This window comes from Balaenoptera borealis (genome assembly GCF_965194805.1).
Source record: "Balaenoptera borealis genome assembly, contig: HAP1_SCAFFOLD_1245, whole genome shotgun sequence".
NCBI classification, from domain to species: domain Eukaryota; kingdom Metazoa; phylum Chordata; class Mammalia; order Artiodactyla; family Balaenopteridae; genus Balaenoptera; species Balaenoptera borealis.
Genome location: NW_028122972.1, coordinates 167,576 through 188,183, shown reverse-complemented (window position 1 = coordinate 188,183; position 20,608 = coordinate 167,576). Strand labels below are relative to the sequence as shown.

General features: G+C 47.4%; 1 protein-coding gene across 1 annotated transcript in view; it reads left to right on the top strand.

Annotated features, from left to right (window-relative positions):
• Positions 1-6,278: 6,278 nt before the first annotated feature.
• LOC309621944 (uncharacterized protein) overlaps positions 6,279-20,608 on the top strand; it is a gene marked incomplete at both ends in the record, with an annotated part of 85,166 nt that continues 70,836 nt past the window's right edge. The window contains 2 exons of the mRNA XM_082409215.1: positions 6,279-6,303; positions 14,819-14,916. Coding sequence (XP_082265341.1) covers positions 6,279-6,303; positions 14,819-14,916 — 123 coding nt within the window. The remainder of the gene's footprint in view (positions 6,304-14,818; positions 14,917-20,608) is intronic.

The window sequence follows — 20,608 nt, the reverse complement described above, 5'->3', positions numbered from 1 at the left end:
GTCATAGTACCTTATTTATAGCATTCACTGGTGTGTTTGTAGAATACAGATGTTTTCAAATGCTCTGGTTTTGTCTACATGGTTATCTCCTTGTCCTGTTTGTAAGGAATCCAACATTGTAAGACATATTGCATGTTTTTCTCTTGACGATTGTTGACCTTGAAGCGTCATGAACTAACTTGAGCTGTTGGATTCTGTGGAGAAACGTTCAAAAGGGTCTGTGAAAAAGGCACTGTGGTGAGTCGCATTATGCACCCGAGCGTAAGGAGCAAGATATCTGCCACCAGCCCAGCTTGGCCTGGATTGCCTCTGTTTTAGTTCCCCTGGTTAGTGCTTTTCTCCCTAACCACTCTTGTGACTGTGATAATGTGAGTAAGGGCGGAGTTGCTAATGATCTATGTGTGAGGTAAGCTGGTTTGAGGGAGGAAATCTATGGACCTAGTCATTTTCCTTGGTGGTAAGCTTTCAGGGGTGCAGAGATGGATCTTCCTGGGGCCTTTTCTGGTCCCAGGAAGATATCGCATAGATGGGACCTCCCAAGACACACATTGAATCTTTAGGCCTGTTTTTCCTATTATGAGGTACGAACGAGTTTCTTCACTGATGGGGATGATGCTTATCTGAGAAGAAATTGTGAAAGGTGGTGTAGTGTAGAGGTGTGGCTTAAGCTTTTAAGTTTTCCTCCAGGTTTTTCCCCTAAGCTTCCTACTTCGGACGGCCTACTTACATGATACTAGTAGGTGATGTCCGGCTAACAGCTTCCTAAATATACCTGCAAGCCAGATCAGTGTCTCTTTTCTCTGTATTCCCATGGAAATCAAGAGTCCCGCCGAATTTTCCATCGAAACAGTTGATTTGTGTTGTCTCTAGGAATTCTAAAGGGCGTACCGTTGCTTCCTAACCGGTGTCATTTGGGAGATCCGCCTCTGTACGTTCAAATGATTAATTTTGAGACTTTGCTCATGTGTGCAGTAAACCCTTGAATTCCCTAAGACCTTCCTTTCCTCCATCTCCTACCCCATTAAGCCCGCTTCAGTTCATCTCCTGAATTTCTTTGGAATCTGTCAGCCAGCTCTTCCTCAACTTCCTAATACTGAACTTGCCTGTCTGTTGCGATTAGGTCCTAACTGGTGTCCATATATCTTGTTTCCTTCCAATCCACTCTTCACACAAGAAACCTTCAAAGCAAGTTGGAACGTTGCTCATAAACATCGCTCACAAGCATTGTTTTGAGAATAGAAAACACACTGTTGGCCTTTAAGACTCTGCGTGGTCTAGAATCCTCTCTGCTTCTCTAGCCCCATCTTGTGCCACTTTTGCCCTCACTTTCTATGCTTCAGATACACTGAATTAACCTTAGTTCTCACTCATCTGACAGAAGTCAGTTCAGATACTATTTTTCACTGTGATTCCTAGCATTAAGGAATTTGATTATCAGGTTTTGTATGAGGACTATTTCATCAGGGGTACAGAAGTTCTGGCCATCTCTGGTTTTGGATATCCCTTATTTGTTGAGACCTTTGCGTTGTTTGGTTGCCTTTTGTCTGTTTTCCAGATGGGAAAACAGGAACAAGGGAAGTATAGGTTATTACTAGGTGGGGTTGAACAAGTGGAGCAGCAAACTGCAAAGCAGAAAGAAGAGGGACGTACTATAGAGGGATATGACTTCCATTCTCAAGGCGCCTGCATCCTGTGCAGGGAGACAGCCTAACATAAAATGTGCCTAACAACAAATATATTGACTTCTTACTAAAAATCTCCAGTTCATAGAACCGAGGGGTTTGTACCTTCTCCTTTAAAAGTGATAGTCCTGGGACTTCCCCGGTGGTCCCGTGGTGAAGACTCTGCGCTTCCAACGCAGCAGGCGTGGGTTCAATCCCTGGTTGGGGAGCTAAGATCCCACATGCTGCGCAGCCAAAGAAATTTTTGTCGAACGTTATACTCCTGTATTGTTGGCTTTAGTGGTTTAGATTTTGTTGTACTGTTAAGAAGATTTCAGTTTATTTACCGGGAACAAACAACACATAATGTAAAAATAGTTTCCCAGAAACGATTTCCATCATTCTCTTCCTCCCTTTCTCCCGCAGACTGGTGTTTCACCTTGACAAGTTCTCTGTCATTCCATAGGAAAGCTGTCTGGCTTGGAGGTTGCAATCCCAGGGAATTTTTCATCAGCGGGGAAGTCTCCATCACTACAGAGGAATCAAGGGAGAAGTCAGTCCCTGGTAAGTGAGATGCTCCCCCTAAACACCAACACAGCAGTCGTGTACCTTTCAAGGGGTTCAGGGGCAAGATGGGCAAGGCATTTCTACTAACTCTTCTTAAGGATCACGGACAGTGCCCTATGCTACGAGGTAAGCGGTGACTGCTGTAGTTCTTACTGGTGATCCTTTCCTGTCACTGATTCTCGGCCTTCTTTGTATTTCATAGGACTGTTGTCAGTCCAATACAAAATGAGTCTTATTTTTAAAAACCTGAAATGTTTTACAGAGCCTAGCATTCTCATATAGGGTCCTTTCCATTCTCCCCACTTTCCCGAGAGGCCAAGAACACTTCACACCATGAACTAGGAGAGGGGGTAGAGCCCTTTCTGATGAAATACATCAACAAAGACAGAGCCTTAGCCTGCTTGCTCTCTGGACAGGATCTCGGACCACAAGGTCTTCAATCCTGGTATAAATGAAGGAAGTGAGGACAGTTCAACTGGCACTCTGATAACAAGAGTTCTGAAACACCTTCCGAAGAGACTATAGCAGTAGATGAGGGAAGGGAGTGCTACAGTGTGGCAGTACAGGGGGAACGATCGGCTACAGCAGTGAAAAGTGTGGTACCGATTGGTGTGCTCTCGGGATTCTTGTACATGTAGCATAGATGACCTCTACGGTGGCCCTCCCACCTTCCCACCTGCATTAGGTGTTCTTTTTTTTTGTAATTTATGTTTATGTATTTATTTACTGTTTGAACTTATTTATTCTACGTATTTATGTTTTTGGCCGCACTGGGTCTCTCATTGCTGTGCACGGGCTTTCTCTAGTTGGCGGCTAGCGGGGGCTACTCTCGGTTGCGGTGTGCGGGCATCTCATCGCGGTGGCTTCTCTTGTTGCGGAGCATGGGCTGTAGGCACGTGGGCTTCGGTAGTTGAGGCTCACGGGCTCTAGAATGCAGGCTCCGTCGTCGTGGCACATGCGCTTAGTTGCTGCACGGCATGTGGGATCTTCGCAGACCAGGGCTCGAACCCGTGTCCCCTGCATTGGCAGGCGCCACCAGGGAAGCCCTAGGTGTTCTCATATAGAGTCTAAAAACAGAGAGCACTGAGAGAAGGTAGTGGTTATTAAAGGCTCAGGATCTAAATTCTACCTGTCTCTACACCCCTTCCCAGCTGTCGATTTGACCCCATTTTTGAATGCTGACCTCATTGTTCAACTTTTCTCTGCCGTCTGTATACTCACCTTGAAAACTTGTTTCTGTGATGCGTTGAGCAGACACAGGGTGGCAGACTGCAGAGGTGGAAGCTGGTGGTCGGATATTTGTGGGCTGAATCTCCTTCAGTCCCATTCCCATTTCTGGTTGCCCAGAGGCCCTACTTCCTGTGTGTGACGCCGAGCCGTAGGATTGCGGGCAGGAGCCAAGTTCTCCATACAGTAAAGACCCCAGTGTGCCTTGGTTACAGTAATATACCTGGCTTCCTTCCTGGCAGGGAAGTGACAGGCGGCTATGCCCCTGCTTTGTTCGTGGGCCTCCTGATCCAGCAGTTCCCTTGGCTCTGCCCCTGTCGTCAGCTGCCCCTAGGATAACTCTGAGCCCTAGCCACTTCTCTGGTAGATTTCCCTATTCCCCCACTACAGTCACACCTGAATAAGGCAACTCAGACCTTTCAGAGATGTGTCCTGAACCTCTTGTTTTCTGAAATACCTATCTGGTGGTTGTGAGACTTAAGGCCAGCGTCCCCGAGAGACTTTTTCTATTTCTCCTAGTAAACCTAGACTCATCTTCTGTCACCTTCAACTCTACTCCAATTGTGTTCTTTCAACCCAGACCTCTGACCCTGCTTTTTACTTCTGCCATTTCATCCTCGCTCCTGCTTCCTTTCCTAAATCCATACGTCTCTTTTGGCCTTCCTAGCCCTGGGCCAAGTTCCTTCCTCTTTGCTCAGTTTTTACCCCTTTCCTTCATTCTCCCATCCAACTTTCAGTCCTTCCTTTCTCACGCCCCAGTTAGCAGCATCTGAAAATTCGAAAGGTTTGTTACTCGTCTATTAATTGTATTCCATTTACTTATTCAGTTCTATACCTGTCTTACCTGTGTATGGAAGAACAGCTGGTAGCCAAGGTGGCACCAAGAATCCTAGCAGCTCTCACTTGACGTATCCGTAGTAGTCGGCAATTTCCATTTCGTTTTCCCTCTCGGTGAAAAATTGCAGCTTGCCCGAAGAGGTGTATCCGGCAGCATTCTCCCGTTGTTGTTGAGCCCGCCTCTTCATGGCCTCTCGCTCTGGCCTCTGCTCTTGTTCGATGGGCTTTGACATGACTGGCTCAGGCACGTTGGGTTCCCTCCATGGAACTCGTTGCTTGCTGAAGTCTTGGAGTAGAAAGTGGGTTTGGAGCTTGGGTGGGGACTGGCGCTTATTCACAGCAGGGGGAACAGGCTCCCGCTGGAGAGGAGCGCCAGATGAAGTTTTGGAGGGTGCAGGCCTAGGAGCAGCAGACTGAGGGACACGAGGCTGGGTATGGTTGGGCCAAGCCGGTTGGGTTGGGTTGGTCACAGTTGGCTGAGCTGGTTTGGCGGGGCCTGGCAAAGAGGCAGGAGCTGGCTGGGATGAATTGGCTGCAGCAGGTTGAGCTGAGTCAGTAGAACCAGGCTGGGCACGGTAAGCCCCAGCAGGCCGATGTGAGGCCAGAGACTGTGGCCTCCGAGGAGCGGGTCGAGCTTGAGGCTTGTCCCAGGCAGAAAAAGGCAGAGGTATCAACTTGACCTTCCCAGGAGGAGGCCGCTCATACTGGGCTGGAGACGGACACTCTGTTTCAGCACTGCTGTCTGGTTTCTGGGCTTGGACTTGCGTTTTCTCAGGACCCTTCCCCTCACGTGGGGTATGCCGCCATGGCTGGATAGCTGGGGGTGGCTGGGGGTCTTTGGGGTTGCTTGACTTTCCCAAGAGCCGACAGGAAGAGCGCCCAGTTTTCGTCTCATTCTTCTTCCCCAGCGCATGAAGAACCTTCACAGACTCCAGCATGCGCACGCCAAGGGAGGTTCGAGGCTTTTGAAAGCTCTGTTGGAGAAGCTCAGTTTGGTGTTCCTTTCGCTTCGTGTGGGGGATTGCTGGCTTCTCTTCTGCCTTGACTTTGTTCCCTGACTGCTTGTTCTCCTCAGCCTTGTTTCTCCCTCTGGTCCTTTTGGTCTTTTCCTGCCCGTGGCTCTTAGTTTTGCTGATCTTTCTGGATGCAGCTTTCTGAGGTTTGCCTTGAGAGTGCTTGGCCGTGTTCACAGGAGCCCTGTCACTGACTGCAGCGTGGCATATAACCACTTCTCCCCCTAACAGGCACTCTGGATTCTTTGGCTGGATTTTGGCCTTGGGAGCGCCACTGATAGGCTCAGAGGCTTTCTGTTTGTTCTTCCTGGGTTGATCAGAGGGAACCTTTATGACACTTGGCTTTTCCTGCACCTGATTCACCTTAATGGCTCTGGTGTCTTTAGCTTTGATCACGTTGGGACCTTGGGATTGATCAAGATCTTTCAAAGGATTAAAGAGCTGGGGAAGGTGAATATCCTCCGCCAGTGTAGTAATGTCTGCAAGACCACTGCTAGGTTCAATCCCATTTTCAAGTGTCCCTAGGTCCTGACGACTCCGGCTGTTCTCTCCCAGATCAGCATTTTCAGAACCAGGCTGCTCCTCTTGGCTGAGGGGATCGGTGCAGGCCAGCGGCTGGTGAATATCAGGGATTCCTAAAGGGAGTAGTGGAGGATCTTGGTTCTCTGTTGGGATCTGGTAGGCATCCAGAGGCTTTGAAAGCTTGGTTTTGATATCATCCACGTGCTTACTCTCTATTTGTCCCTGGCTTGGAGCTGGAGGCAGGGCCAGGAGACGCCTGGCACTCTGGACTGGAGCTGTCACTGAAATGTCCCCAAGTTCAGATGGTGGGTTACTCTCAAGTATGTGGCTGTTTCTGCTACTGCAGGACTTGGGGAGTTCTTGACTTTGTGTCACACAAAACGTCTGGCTTGGAGGTTGCAATCCCAGGGAATTTTTCATCACCAGGGGGGAGGTCTCCATCCCTACAAAGGGATCAAGGGAGAAGTCAGTCCCTGGTAAGTGAGATGCTCCCCCTAAACACCAACACAGCAGTCGTGTACCTTTCAAGGGGTTCAGGGGCAAGATGGGCAAGGCATTTCTACTAACTCTTCTTAAGGATCACGGACAGTGCCCTATGCTACGAGGTAAGCGGTGACTGTTGTAATTCTTACTGGTGAGCCTTTCCTGTCGCTGATTCTCGGCTCGCTTTGTATTTCATAGGACTGTTTATAAGTCCAATACAAAATGAGTCTTATTTTTAAAAACCTGAAATGTTTTACAAAGCCTAGCATTCTCATATAGGGTCCTTTCCATTCTCCCCACTTTCCCGAGAGGCCAAGAACACGTCACACCATGAACTAGGAGAGGGGGTAGAGCCCTTGCTGATGAAATACATCAACAAAGACAGAGTCTTAGCCTGCTTGCTCTCTGGACAGGATCTCGGACCACAAGGTCTTCAATCCTGGTATAAATGAAGGAAGTGAGGACAGTTCAACTGGCACTCTCATAACAAGAGTTCTGAAACACCTTCCGAAGAGACTATAGCAGTAGATGAGGGAAGGGAGTGCTACAGTGTGGCAGTACAGGGGGAACGATCGGCTACAGCAGTGAAAAGTGTGGTACCGATTGGTGTGCTCTCGGGGTTCTTGTACATGTAGCATAGATGACCTCTACAGTGGCCCTCCCACCGTCCCACCTGCATTAGGTGTTCTTTTTTTTTTGTAATTTATGTTTATGTATTTATTTACTGTTTGAACTTATTTATTCTACGTATTTATGTTTTTGGCTGCACTGGGTCTCTCATTGCTGTGCACGGGCTTTCTCTAGTTGGCGGCTAGCGGGGGCTACTCTTGGTTGCGGTGTGCGGGCTTCTCATCGCGGTGGCTTCTCTTGTTGCGGAGCATGGGCTGTAGGCACGTGGGCTTCGGTAGTTGAGGCTCACGGGCTCTAGAATGCAGGCTCCGTCGTTGTGGCACATGCGCTTAGTTGCTGCACGGCATGTGGGATCTTCGCAGACCAGGGCTCGAACCCGTGTCCCCCGCATTGCATTGGCAGGCGGATTCTTAACCACGGCGCCACCAGGGAAGCCCTAGGTGTTCTCATAGAGAGTCTAAAAACAGAGGGCACTGAGCGAAGGTAGTGGTTATTAAAGGCTCAGGATCTGAATTCTACCTGCCTCTACACCCCTTCCCAGCTGTCGATTTGACCCCATTTTTGAATGCCGACCTCATTCTTCAACTTTCTCTGGCGTTTGTTATACTCACCTTGAAAACTTGTTTCTGTGATGCGTTGAGCAGACACAGGGTGGCAGACTGCAGAGGTGGAAGCTGGTGGTCGGATATTTGTGGGCTGAATCTCCTTCGGTCCCATTCCCATTTCTGGTTGCCCAGAGGCCCGACTTCCTGTGTATGACGCCGAGCCGTAGGATTGCGGGCAGGAGCCAAGTTCTCCATACAGTAAAGACCCCAGTGTGCCTTGGTTATAGTAATATACCTGGCTCCCTTCCTGGCAGGGAAGTGGCAGGCGGCTCTGCCCCTGATTTGGAATCTGAGATGGTGTTCCCTGAGCAAGGCTGGCAGAAAGCGATGGATGTAGAGGGACCATGTTCTTGGCGTCTGAAGTTTTATCATCCTGGGCTGCCAGAAACATGGAGGAGGCAGCTGTGTGGCGGTCAGTGAGTGCCAGAGTAAAGTCTCCGAGTGAAGAAGAATTCTTTTCAGTGCTTGCTGTGATGTCCCACTCAAGAACACCTGGATAGGAAGCAGCTGAAGTGGAGATCTGGCTGTGGTCAGTAACTCCAGATAACATAGTCGTGCTAGAATGTTGGTAAAGGTAGGCACTACCCATGAGTGTCTGGAAAGGGGTACCGGTAGCCGATGCCGAACTGACGGCAGGGGCAGAGACTCTGGAGAAGTTGCAGACACTTCGTGTTAGGGAAGTTGCATTGCTCACCACAGGAGGAGAATGCTGCAGAGAATTTAGAGTTCCAAGTAGAGATGGATGTTGGAAATTTTCTGTAAGAACAAGAGGGTCATGAAAAACTCAGGGAGGTTGAGAAATTCTCACTACGTTTGAGGAACGGCATCATCTGAAGGTTCTTGCTATCAGGACACCTCTACTATCACTACTTCCTGAGAAACCCAAAATCAGACAGTTAATGATGGCTGTAAGGACTGAGCAGTTTTCCACTCTTCTCTATTAACTGCCTGTGCTCCCATCTTGGGCACAGACGGGCAGAAGAGCCAAGTGGTGTGGTTCAGAGATTGTTCTCTAGGCTGGAAGCAACCTTCTCCCTGCCCTGTCTTTCCCTTCAGCCTGCACTCGTATTGACTTCTATGCTATTTCCTAGACTGGAAGCATTTTAGAACTAGGAGGCCCTTAGAGAACTTCGATGTTCTCAGTCTCATTTCGTAAGGAAACTGAGGCTCAGAGAGGTCGGGTTGACTTGTTCAAGTTCTCTCATTATGTTAGTATCATTACCAGGTTTCAGAACCTAAGTATCCTGACTTCCTTGCCAGGACTCCACTCTGAGCATGATACTGCCAGAAAGCAGGAGAAATAGAACTTATAATATAGGCATTTTTTTTGTCCATTAGAAAACAGTACGGCTGTTACCATTGTCGTCTTCAGTGTCTCCCTTTGCTTGTGCAGTTCCCACGCTATTACCTAGAGGTGACGTACAGCTCAGTCCAACTGGTGAATTGAAAGAGTCATTTTTGCCCTCTTCAAGCCTGGTTTCTCATCCTACCTCAAAATGATTACCCGAAAGTGGATTTCTTAAGTGCTTTTGGAAAGGGAAGAGTTATCTGATTACTTCAGATTCCTCACCTGTAAAGTGGTTATAACACCACCACCAATAATAATAGCAGTAATAATTAATAGATGAATAAGCTGATCTATTGCGTATGATTTATATGGAGGAAGATACAATAAGTTCTAGAAAGACAAAGAAAAATCATGACAAGCATATTACGTTAACGAAAAAGAAATCCATAGATATTAATGAAAACTGGGGTATGTGGCAAGTATCGAAGCCTAATGAATTTACTAACAAATGGCATTCTGTACTATCCATGCAATATTATGAAAGTGAATTTTGCCCACTCTATTTTAGTGAATACTATTAACCAGAAGACACGATGGAGGTGATAGAGGTGAATGAATTCCTAGCCAATGCATACAGACAGAGAAGGTATGTCAGTAAAAAATGCATAACAAGCAACAGAATGCAATAAATGTGCATGTATAGGTAGCCACAACACATATAGACAAGTATTTCAATGAAAACCGGTACGAAGCAGACAGCAAAATAATAAGTGTAAAAGAGTTTCATTATTGTGCTCCTTCATATTTTTACCCAGCAAGTAAGAGGTATTAAGCCTAGGAGAAATATATATTTCAATGAATATAGCTTATATAATAAGCAGAAAGGAAGCTTAAAATGTATCAGGAAGGTTTTTGGATTTATCCTAGAACTTAGATTAGAATCATCTTCAGCATCCAAGAAGATGGCATCCCAAAACCTCAAAAAACCATCATGCCTAGAATCCAATTAAAAAAGATTTTCAAATGTAAGAAAATCCACAGGACTCCACAATATGGTTTTCGATAAACGTGGATGTTTGTTTGTTTTGTTTCTTTGGCCGCGCCGCGTGGCCCTGGCCGTGAAAGCACCGAGTCCTAAGCACTGGACCGCCAGGGAATTCCCTAAGTGGGGGGGGGAATTAGAGATGTGGGGCTTGACTTTTTCTTCTTCTTCTTCTTCTTCTTCGGTAGCTAAGCTCTACAAGCGAACGATGGCTGTTGATCAATGTGCTCTCTGTGTTAGGAAGGAAATAACTGTAAAAATGAAAAGCAGCCTTGCCTTAGAACCTACATATCACACCAAGGAAAATAGTCCTTCTGATTCAATTTAGAAGATATCACTTAAAATGTTGAATTGGTGAAATGTCTACCTAGTTTAAAAATTAGAAAGAATAAAACACTGAAAAGCAGCCCCCTAGATAACCACTGTGGTTGCTTGTTTATAGGAGGCATCATTTCTAAAACGTATTTCTAAAATGTTTATATTCAAAACTGTCAAGTGGCCAACTGTATTCAGAGAGGCAATAAAAGAAAGAAAACGGAGTATGACTTTTCTGATAAGCTGCCTTTCCTGGTGATCCCCTGTTCTGGCCTTACTTTCCTTCTTAGTCTGTTAATGTAAGGGTTTGCTACCATCAACTTGGTTTTGCCCTGCTCTGAGCAGGTTTCCCTCTGTGCTGTTTCTGCTTTAATTGAAAATCTTTGGTTCCCATCAGCATTCCATTGCAAACTCCGTTTTTCTTGAGAGCTCCTCTATGCTTTCCCTCTTCATTCTTACATTTTCTCCCATCTCTTGGTGCCTGTTGGCCTGTGCTAATGAAAACCATCCTAAACTTCCTTACGCTCGACTCTGTGCCTCCCTGTAGAGCCCAGTACTCTCCATCCTCTCTCCCTATTCTCTCTTTTCAACTAGTCGAAATCCTAGTGGAGGGAGACCATTAGAGATGAAACATCTTGGTATATATTGCTAGTTTTCTATGTCCCCTGGCTTTTCTATGTTTCTGTTGAAACACTCTTGAGAAGTGTCTGATTTCGTTTTCTACATGGGTACCCTTTAAGGCTCAATACTGGAAAAGAAGGGGATCAGAGTGATCAACCCAACGTGGTATCCTAACGTAACAGTTAAGGAAAGCAACAGGCTTTGTGAGACAGCCAGTGATTTGTCCAAAGTCACACAGATAGTAAACGTCAAAGTCAAAACTGAAATTAGGTCTCCAGACGTGTAGTTCAATACTTTCCCTCATTATTCCATGCTATTTTGAATCTCCTACTTACTCAATTTAGGGGCAAAAGAAATCGAACGCAAAACTTTCCAAAGTTTCTTTTCTTACCTGACATGGTCAGAGAAGAGGAAGCATCCACTGCAGGTACAAGGGATGAGGAGACAACACTAGAGGATGTCCGAGTGGCTGCAGCTGAACGGCGCACGTGTCCAGTACAGAGGTCACTGGTTACTGGTCCAAACAGCTCCACGGAAACCCCAAGACTCTACCAAGTGGTAGTAGGTTTGGTAGGAGAGTGATGTCACAAAGCAGGCAGTTGAAAGGTATGAGAGAGCCAATAGGGAGGTCCGATCCCCAACAGGAAGGCGGGCTTGGGTGAAGAGAGTGTAGGAGAGCTAAAACAACACCTGAGTTTCTGAGCTCTGGGGAGGAAATCCTAGAAGACAGATTTACCTCCCCCAGGCTCTTCCATTAGGGAAATCATTGCCACATTTCTTACAGACGTTCATTAATACACTGAACTAAGAGTTACTTATATTCTACAGAGTATTCTATTTTATGTATCATATACTTAGAGCTATATAGATCTTCTTTAATTAATAATCCTTAGGAAGGAAAGAGCCATCTAGTTTGAACTATTACAGTTGTTCTGAAATCATATGTGTCTAATGAGTGAACTGATAGCAGCTTTTAAGGAGCCAAAGTAGGGATTAAGAAGCTCTTTTTGTAACTTGGTTCAAGAGTAGGGTGAAGTTTGTTGAGTGTACCTTGTGGAGAATGTTGTGGTCCAAGGCTCTTCTCTTTTAGTTTCTTCTCCTTGACTCCTACCTTCCTTGGGCTGGGCTAGGCTGGGGGCCAGGTTGGACTTGCGACTTAACGTTTCTCTTCCGCTTTCTCTTTTTTTTTTTTCTTCCATTATGGGCATTGCTTCGAGGACAAGCCTTGATCTTGCATTGGACGTTACTTCCTGTCACCTTCCAGCAGCAGGAGTCTTCTTTTCAGTGCTTGATGCTTCACGAAATAGACTCTGCCCGTTGGCAGCAAATACCAGAGAGCTAGGAGACAGAGCTGGTTGCAGACCTTTCCTCTTCCAGCCTTTGGTTGCAATTGTTTGGCCCATAATTTGCTAGCTCTAGTTCCTTGGGCCACACAGGTATCCTGCCATCTCCAGCTCTTGTTATATGTGAGAGACATTCTGAACACTGTCCCTTTTTCTTTGCACAGAAGTATATACAGTGTGGCAGTTACTGTAATCTCCTCTGCCTTGCAAACAGCCACTCTAGAATCTTGGACCTCTAGGACTCTCTGTCTTGCATGCTTGGGGGCAAGGCCAAGCAAAATGAAGAGGAGAATAATTAGAGAAAGAGGAGGACGTTGGTGGAGAATTGGGAGCAGGTAAGGTGAAAGGGCACAGGAGAAAAGAGATGCATGTAGACTTTTTGGTTTCTGTGGGAAACAGGTTGACACACTTGGGCCTCATTTGGTATTAACAGAACAGAGAGTTAAAGATCTAAGTAGCTAGATAGTGTGCAGCAACTGCCATGAAGTCTGTACACTGAAGAGAAGAGTCTCACATCTAGTTTTCATTTTGTTTTATGTCATAGTACCTTATTTATAGCATTCACTGGTGTGTTTGTAGAATACAGATGTTTTCAAATGCTCTGGTTTTGTCTACATGGTTATCTCCTTGTCCTGTTTGTAAGGAATCCAACATTGTAAGACATATTGCATGTTTTTCTCTTGACGATTGTTGACCTTGAAGCGTCATGAACTAACTTGAGCTGTTGGATTCTGTGGAGAAACGTTCAAAAGGGTCTGTGAAAAAGGCACTGTGGTGAGTCGCATTATGCACCCGAGCGTAAGGAGCAAGATATCTGCCACCAGCCCAGCTTGGCCTGGATTGCCTCTGTTTTAGTTCCCCTGGTTAGTGCTTTTCTCCCTAACCACTCTTGTGACTGTGATAATGTGAGTAAGGGCGGAGTTGCTAATGATCTATGTGTGAGGTAAGCTGGTTTGAGGGAGGAAATCTATGGACCTAGTCATTTTCCTTGGTGGTAAGCTTTCAGGGGTGCAGAGATGGATCTTCCTGGGGCCTTTTCTGGTCCCAGGAAGATATCGCATAGATGGGACCTCCCAAGACACACATTGAATCTTTAGGCCTGTTTTTCCTATTATGAGGTACGAACGAGTTTCTTCACTGATGGGGATGATGCTTATCTGAGAAGAAATTGTGAAAGGTGGTGTAGTGTAGAGGTGTGGCTTAAGCTTTTAAGTTTTCCTCCAGGTTTTTCCCCTAAGCTTCCTACTTCGGACGGCCTACTTACATGATACTAGTAGGTGATGTCCGGCTAACAACTTCCTAAATATACCTGCAAGCCAGATCAGTGTCTCTTTTCTCTGTATTCCCATGGAAATCAAGAGTCCCGCCGAATTTTCCATCGAAACAGTTGATTTGTGTTGTCTCTAGGAATTCTAAAGGGCGTACCGTTGCTTCCTAACCGGTGTCATTTGGGAGATCCGCCTCTGTACGTTCAAATGATTAATTTTGAGACTTTGCTCATGTGTGCAGTAAACCCTTGAATTCCCTAAGACCTTCCTTTCCTCCATCTCCTACCCCATTAAGCCCGCTTCAGTTCATCTCCTGAATTTCTTTGGAATCTGTCAGCCAGCTCTTCCTCAACTTCCTAATACTGAACTTGCCTGTCTGTTGCGATTAGGTCCTAACTGGTGTCCATATATCTTGTTTCCTTCCAATCCACTCTTCACACAAGAAACCTTCAAAGCAAGTTGGAACGTTGCTCATAAACATCGCTCACAAGCATTGTTTTGAGAATAGAAAACACACTGTTGGCCTTTAAGACTCTGCGTGGTCTAGAATCCTCTCTGCTTCTCTAGCCCCATCTTGTGCCACTTTTGCCCTCACTTTCTATGCTTCAGATACACTGAATTAACCTTAGTTCTCACTCATCTGACAGAAGTCAGTTCAGATACTATTTTTCACTGTGATTCCTAGCATTAAGGAATTTGATTATCAGGTTTTGTATGAGGACTATTTCATCAGGGGTACAGAAGTTCTGGCCATCTCTGGTTTTGGATATCCCTTATTTGTTGAGACCTTTGCGTTGTTTGGTTGCCTTTTGTCTGTTTTCCAGATGGGAAAACAGGAACAAGGGAAGTATAGGTTATTACTAGGTGGGGTTGAACAAGTGGAGCAGCAAACTGCAAAGCAGAAAGAAGAGGGACGTACTATAGAGGGATATGACTTCCATTCTCAAGGCGCCTGCATCCTGTGCAGGGAGACAGCCTAACATAAAATGTGCCTAACAACAAATATATTGACTTCTTACTAAAAATCTCCAGTTCATAGAACCGAGGGGTTTGTACCTTCTCCTTTAAAAGTGATAGTCCTGGGACTTCCCCGGTGGTCCCGTGGTGAAGACTCTGCGCTTCCAACGCAGCAGGCGTGGGTTCAATCCCTGGTTGGGGAGCTAAGATCCCACATGCTGCGCAGCCAAAGAAATTTTTGTCGAACGTTATACTCCTGTATTGTTGGCTTTAGTGGTTTAGATTTTGTTGTACTGTTAAGAAGATTTCAGTTTATTTACCGGGAACAAACAACACATAATGTAAAAATAGTTTCCCAGAAACGATTTCCATCATTCTCTTCCTCCCTTTCTCCCGCAGACTGGTGTTTCACCTTGACAAGTTCTCTGTCATTCCATAGGAAAGCTGTCTGGCTTGGAGGTTGCAATCCCAGGGAATTTTTCATCAGCGGGGAAGTCTCCATCACTACAGAGGAATCAAGGGAGAAGTCAGTCCCTGGTAAGTGAGATGCTCCCCCTAAACACCAACACAGCAGTCGTGTACCTTTCAAGGGGTTCAGGGGCAAGATGGGCAAGGCATTTCTACTAACTCTTCTTAAGGATCACGGACAGTGCCCTATGCTACGAGGTAAGCGGTGACTGCTGTAGTTCTTACTGGTGATCCTTTCCTGTCACTGATTCTCGGCCTTCTTTGTATTTCATAGGACTGTTGTCAGTCCAATACAAAATGAGTCTTATTTTTAAAAACCTGAAATGTTTTACAGAGCCTAGCATTCTCATATAGGGTCCTTTCCATTCTCCCCACTTTCCCGAGAGGCCAAGAACACTTCACACCATGAACTAGGAGAGGGGGTAGAGCCCTTTCTGATGAAATACATCAACAAAGACAGAGCCTTAGCCTGCTTGCTCTCTGGACAGGATCTCGGACCACAAGGTCTTCAATCCTGGTATAAATGAAGGAAGTGAGGACAGTTCAACTGGCACTCTGATAACAAGAGTTCTGAAACACCTTCCGAAGAGACTATAGCAGTAGATGAGGGAAGGGAGTGCTACAGTGTGGCAGTACAGGGGGAACGATCGGCTACAGCAGTGAAAAGTGTGGTACCGATTGGTGTGCTCTCGGGATTCTTGTACATGTAGCATAGATGACCTCTACGGTGGCCCTCCCACCTTCCCACCTGCATTAGGTGTTCTTTTTTTTTGTAATTTATGTTTATGTATTTATTTACTGTTTGAACTTATTTATTCTACGTATTTATGTTTTTGGCCGCACTGGGTCTCTCATTGCTGTGCACGGGCTTTCTCTAGTTGGCGGCTAGCGGGGGCTACTCTCGGTTGCGGTGTGCGGGCATCTCATCGCGGTGGCTTCTCTTGTTGCGGAGCATGGGCTGTAGGCACGTGGGCTTCGGTAGTTGAGGCTCACGGGCTCTAGAATGCAGGCTCCGTCGTCGTGGCACATGCGCTTAGTTGCTGCACGGCATGTGGGATCTTCGCAGACCAGGGCTCGAACCCGTGTCCCCTGCATTGGCAGGCGCCACCAGGGAAGCCCTAGGTGTTCTCATATAGAGTCTAAAAACAGAGAGCACTGAGAGAAGGTAGTGGTTATTAAAGGCTCAGGATCTAAATTCTACCTGTCTCTACACCCCTTCCCAGCTGTCGATTTGACCCCATTTTTGAATGCTGACCTCATTGTTCAACTTTTCTCTGCCGTCTGTATACTCACCTTGAAAACTTGTTTCTGTGATGCGTTGAGCAGACACAGGGTGGCAGACTGCAGAGGTGGAAGCTGGTGGTCGGATATTTGTGGGCTGAATCTCCTTCAGTCCCATTCCCATTTCTGGTTGCCCAGAGGCCCTACTTCCTGTGTGTGACGCCGAGCCGTAGGATTGCGGGCAGGAGCCAAGTTCTCCATACAGTAAAGACCCCAGTGTGCCTTGGTTACAGTAATATACCTGGCTTCCTTCCTGGCAGGGAAGTGACAGGCGGCTATGCCCCTGCTTTGTTCGTGGGCCTCCTGATCCAGCAGTTCCCTTGGCTCTGCCCCTGTCGTCAGCTGCCCCTAGGATAACTCTGAGCCCTAGCCACTTCTCTGGTAGATTTCCCTATTCCCCCACTACAGTCACACCTGAATAAGGCAACTCAGACCTTTCAGAGATGTGTCCTGAACCTCTTGTTTTCTGAAATACCTATCTGGTGGTTGTGAGACTTAAGGCCAGCGTCCCCGAGAGACTTTTTCTATTTCTCCTAGTAAACCTAGACTCATCTTCTGTCACCTTCAACTCTACTCCAATTGTGTTCTTTCAACCCAGACCTCTGACCCTGCTTTTTACTTCTGCCATTTCATCCTCGCTCCTGCTTCCTTTCCTAAATCCATACGTCTCTTTTGGCCTTCCTAGCCCTGGGCCAAGTTCCTTCCTCTTTGCTCAGTTTTTACCCCTTTCCTTCATTCTCCCATCCAACTTTCAGTCCTTCCTTTCTCACGCCCCAGTTAGCAGCATCTGAAAATTCGAAAGGTTTGTTACTCGTCTATTAATTGTATTCCATTTACTTATTCAGTTCTATACCTGTCTTACCTGTGTATGGAAGAACAGCTGGTAGCCAAGGTGGCACCAAGAATCCTAGCAGCTCTCACTTGACGTATCCGTAGTAGTCGGCAATTTCCATTTCGTTTTCCCTCTCGGTGAAAAATTGCAGCTTGCCCGAAGAGGTGTATCCGGCAGCATTCTCCCGTTGTTGTTGAGCCCGCCTCTTCATGGCCTCTCGCTCTGGCCTCTGCTCTTGTTCGATGGGCTTTGACATGACTGGCTCAGGCACGTTGGGTTCCCTCCATGGAACTCGTTGCTTGCTGAAGTCTTGGAGTAGAAAGTGGGTTTGGAGCTTGGGTGGGGACTGGCGCTTATTCACAGCAGGGGGAACAGGCTCCCGCTGGAGAGGAGCGCCAGATGAAGTTTTGGAGGGTGCAGGCCTAGGAGCAGCAGACTGAGGGACACGAGGCTGGGTATGGTTGGGCCAAGCCGGTTGGGTTGGGTTGGTCACAGTTGGCTGAGCTGGTTTGGCGGGGCCTGGCAAAGAGGCAGGAGCTGGCTGGGATGAATTGGCTGCAGCAGGTTGAGCTGAGTCAGTAGAACCAGGCTGGGCACGGTAAGCCCCAGCAGGCCGATGTGAGGCCAGAGACTGTGGCCTCCGAGGAGCGGGTCGAGCTTGAGGCTTGTCCCAGGCAGAAAAAGGCAGAGGTATCAACTTGACCTTCCCAGGAGGAGGCCGCTCATACTGGGCTGGAGACGGACACTCTGTTTCAGCACTGCTGTCTGGTTTCTGGGCTTGGACTTGCGTTTTCTCAGGACCCTTCCCCTCACGTGGGGTATGCCGCCATGGCTGGATAGCTGGGGGTGGCTGGGGGTCTTTGGGGTTGCTTGACTTTCCCAAGAGCCGACAGGAAGAGCGCCCAGTTTTCGTCTCATTCTTCTTCCCCAGCGCATGAAGAACCTTCACAGACTCCAGCATGCGCACGCCAAGGGAGGTTCGAGGCTTTTGAAAGCTCTGTTGGAGAAGCTCAGTTTGGTGTTCCTTTCGCTTCGTGTGGGGGATTGCTGGCTTCTCTTCTGCCTTGACTTTGTTCCCTGACTGCTTGTTCTCCTCAGCCTTGTTTCTCCCTCTGGTCCTTTTGGTCTTTTCCTGCCCGTGGCTCTTAGTTTTGCTGATCTTTCTGGATGCAGCTTTCTGAGGTTTGCCTTGAGAGTGCTTGGCCGTGTTCACAGGAGCCCTGTCACTGACTGCAGCGTGGCATATAACCACTTCTCCCCCTAACAGGCACTCTGGATTCTTTGGCTGGATTTTGGCCTTGGGAGCGCCACTGATAGGCTCAGAGGCTTTCTGTTTGTTCTTCCTGGGTTGATCAGAGGGAACCTTTATGACACTTGGCTTTTCCTGCACCTGATTCACCTTAATGGCTCTGGTGTCTTTAGCTTTGATCACGTTGGGACCTTGGGATTGATCAAGATCTTTCAAAGGATTAAAGAGCTGGGGAAGGTGAATATCCTCCGCCAGTGTAGTAATGTCTGCAAGACCACTGCTAGGTTCAATCCCATTTTCAAGTGTCCCTAGGTCCTGACGACTCCGGCTGTTCTCTCCCAGATCAGCATTTTCAGAACCAGGCTGCTCCTCTTGGCTGAGGGGATCGGTGCAGGCCAGCGGCTGGTGAATATCAGGGATTCCTAAAGGGAGTAGTGGAGGATCTTGGTTCTCTGTTGGGATCTGGTAGGCATCCAGAGGCTTTGAAAGCTTGGTTTTGATATCATCCACGTGCTTACTCTCTATTTGTCCCTGGCTTGGAGCTGGAGGCAGGGCCAGGAGACGCCTGGCACTCTGGACTGGAGCTGTCACTGAAATGTCCCCAAGTTCAGATGGTGGGTTACTCTCAAGTATGTGGCTGTTTCTGCTACTGCAGGACTTGGGGAGTTCTTGACTTTGTGTCACACAAAACGTCTGGCTTGGAGGTTGCAATCCCAGGGAATTTTTCATCACCAGGGGGGAGGTCTCCATCCCTACAAAGGGATCAAGGGAGAAGTCAGTCCCTGGTAAGTGAGATGCTCCCCCTAAACACCAACACAGCAGTCATGTACCTTTCAAGGGGTTCAGGGGCAAGATGGGCAAGGCATTTCTACTAACTCTTCTTAAGGATCACGGACAGTGCCCTATGCTACGAGGTAAGCGGTGACTGTTGTAATTCTTACTGGTGAGCCTTTCCTGTCACTGATTCTCGGCTCGCTTTGTATTTCATAGGACTGTTATAAGTCCAATACAAAATGAGTCTTATTTTTAAAAACCTGAAATGTTTTACAAAGCCTAGCATTCTCATATAGGGTCCTTTCCATTCTCCCCACTTTCCCGAGAGGCCAAGAACACGTCACACCATGAACTAGGAGAGGGGGTAGAGCCCTTGCTGATGAAACACATCAACAAAGACAGAGTCTTAGCCTGCTTGCTCTCTGGACAGGATCTCGGACCACAAGGTCTTCAATCCTGGTATAAATGAAGGAAGTGAGGACAGTTCAACTGGCACTCACATAACAAGAGTTCTGAAACACCTTCCGAAGAGACTATAGCAGTAGATGAGGGAAGGGAGTGCTACAGTGTGGCAGTACAGGGGGAACGATCGGCTACAGCAGTGAAAAGTGTGGTACCGATTGGTGTGCTCTCGGCGTTCTTGTACATGTAGCATAGATGACCTCTACAGTGGCCCTCCCACCTTCCCACCTGCATTAGGTGTTCTTTTTTTTGTAATTTATGTTTATGTATTTATTTACTGTTTGAACTTATTTATTCTACGTATTTATGTTTTTGGCTGCACTGGGTCTCTCATTGCTGTGCACGGGCTTTCTCTAGTTGGCGGCTAGCGGGGGCTACTCTCGGTTGCGGTGTGCGGGCTTCTCATCGCGGTGGCTTCTCTTGTTGCGGAGCATGGGCTGTAGGCACGTGGGCTTCGGTAGTTGAGGCTCACGGGCTCTAGAATGCAGGCTCCGTCGTTGTGGCACATGCGCTTAGTTGCTGCACGGCATGTGGGATCTTCGCAGACCAGGGCTCGAACCCGTGTCCCCCGCATTGCATTGGCAGGCGGATTCTTAACCACGGCGCCACCAGGGAAGCCCTAGGTGTTCTCATAGAGAGTCTAAAAACAGAGGGCACTGAGCGAAGGTAGTGGTTATTAAAGGCTCAGGATCTAAATTCTACCTGCCTCTACACCCCTTCCCAGCTGTCGATTTGACCCCATTTTTGAGTGCCGACCTCATTCTTCAACTTTCTCTGGCGTTTGTTATACTCACCTTGAAAACTTGTTTCTGTGATGCGTTGAGCAGACACAGGGTGGCAGACTGCAGAGGTGGAAGCTGGTGGTCGGATATTTGTGGGCTGAATCTCCTTCAGTCCCATTCCCATTTCTGGTTGCCCAGAGGCCCGACTTCCTGTGTATGACGCCGAGCCGTAGGATTGCGGGCAGGAGCCAAGTTCTCCATACAGTAAAGACCCCAGTGTGCCTTGGTTATAGTAATATACCTGGCTTCCTTCCTGGCAGGGAAGTGGCAGGCGGCTCTGCCCCTGATTTGGAATCTGAGATGGTGTTCCCTGAGCAAGGCTGGCAGAAAGCGATGGATGTAGAGGGACCATGTTCTTGGCGTCTGAAGTTTTATCATACT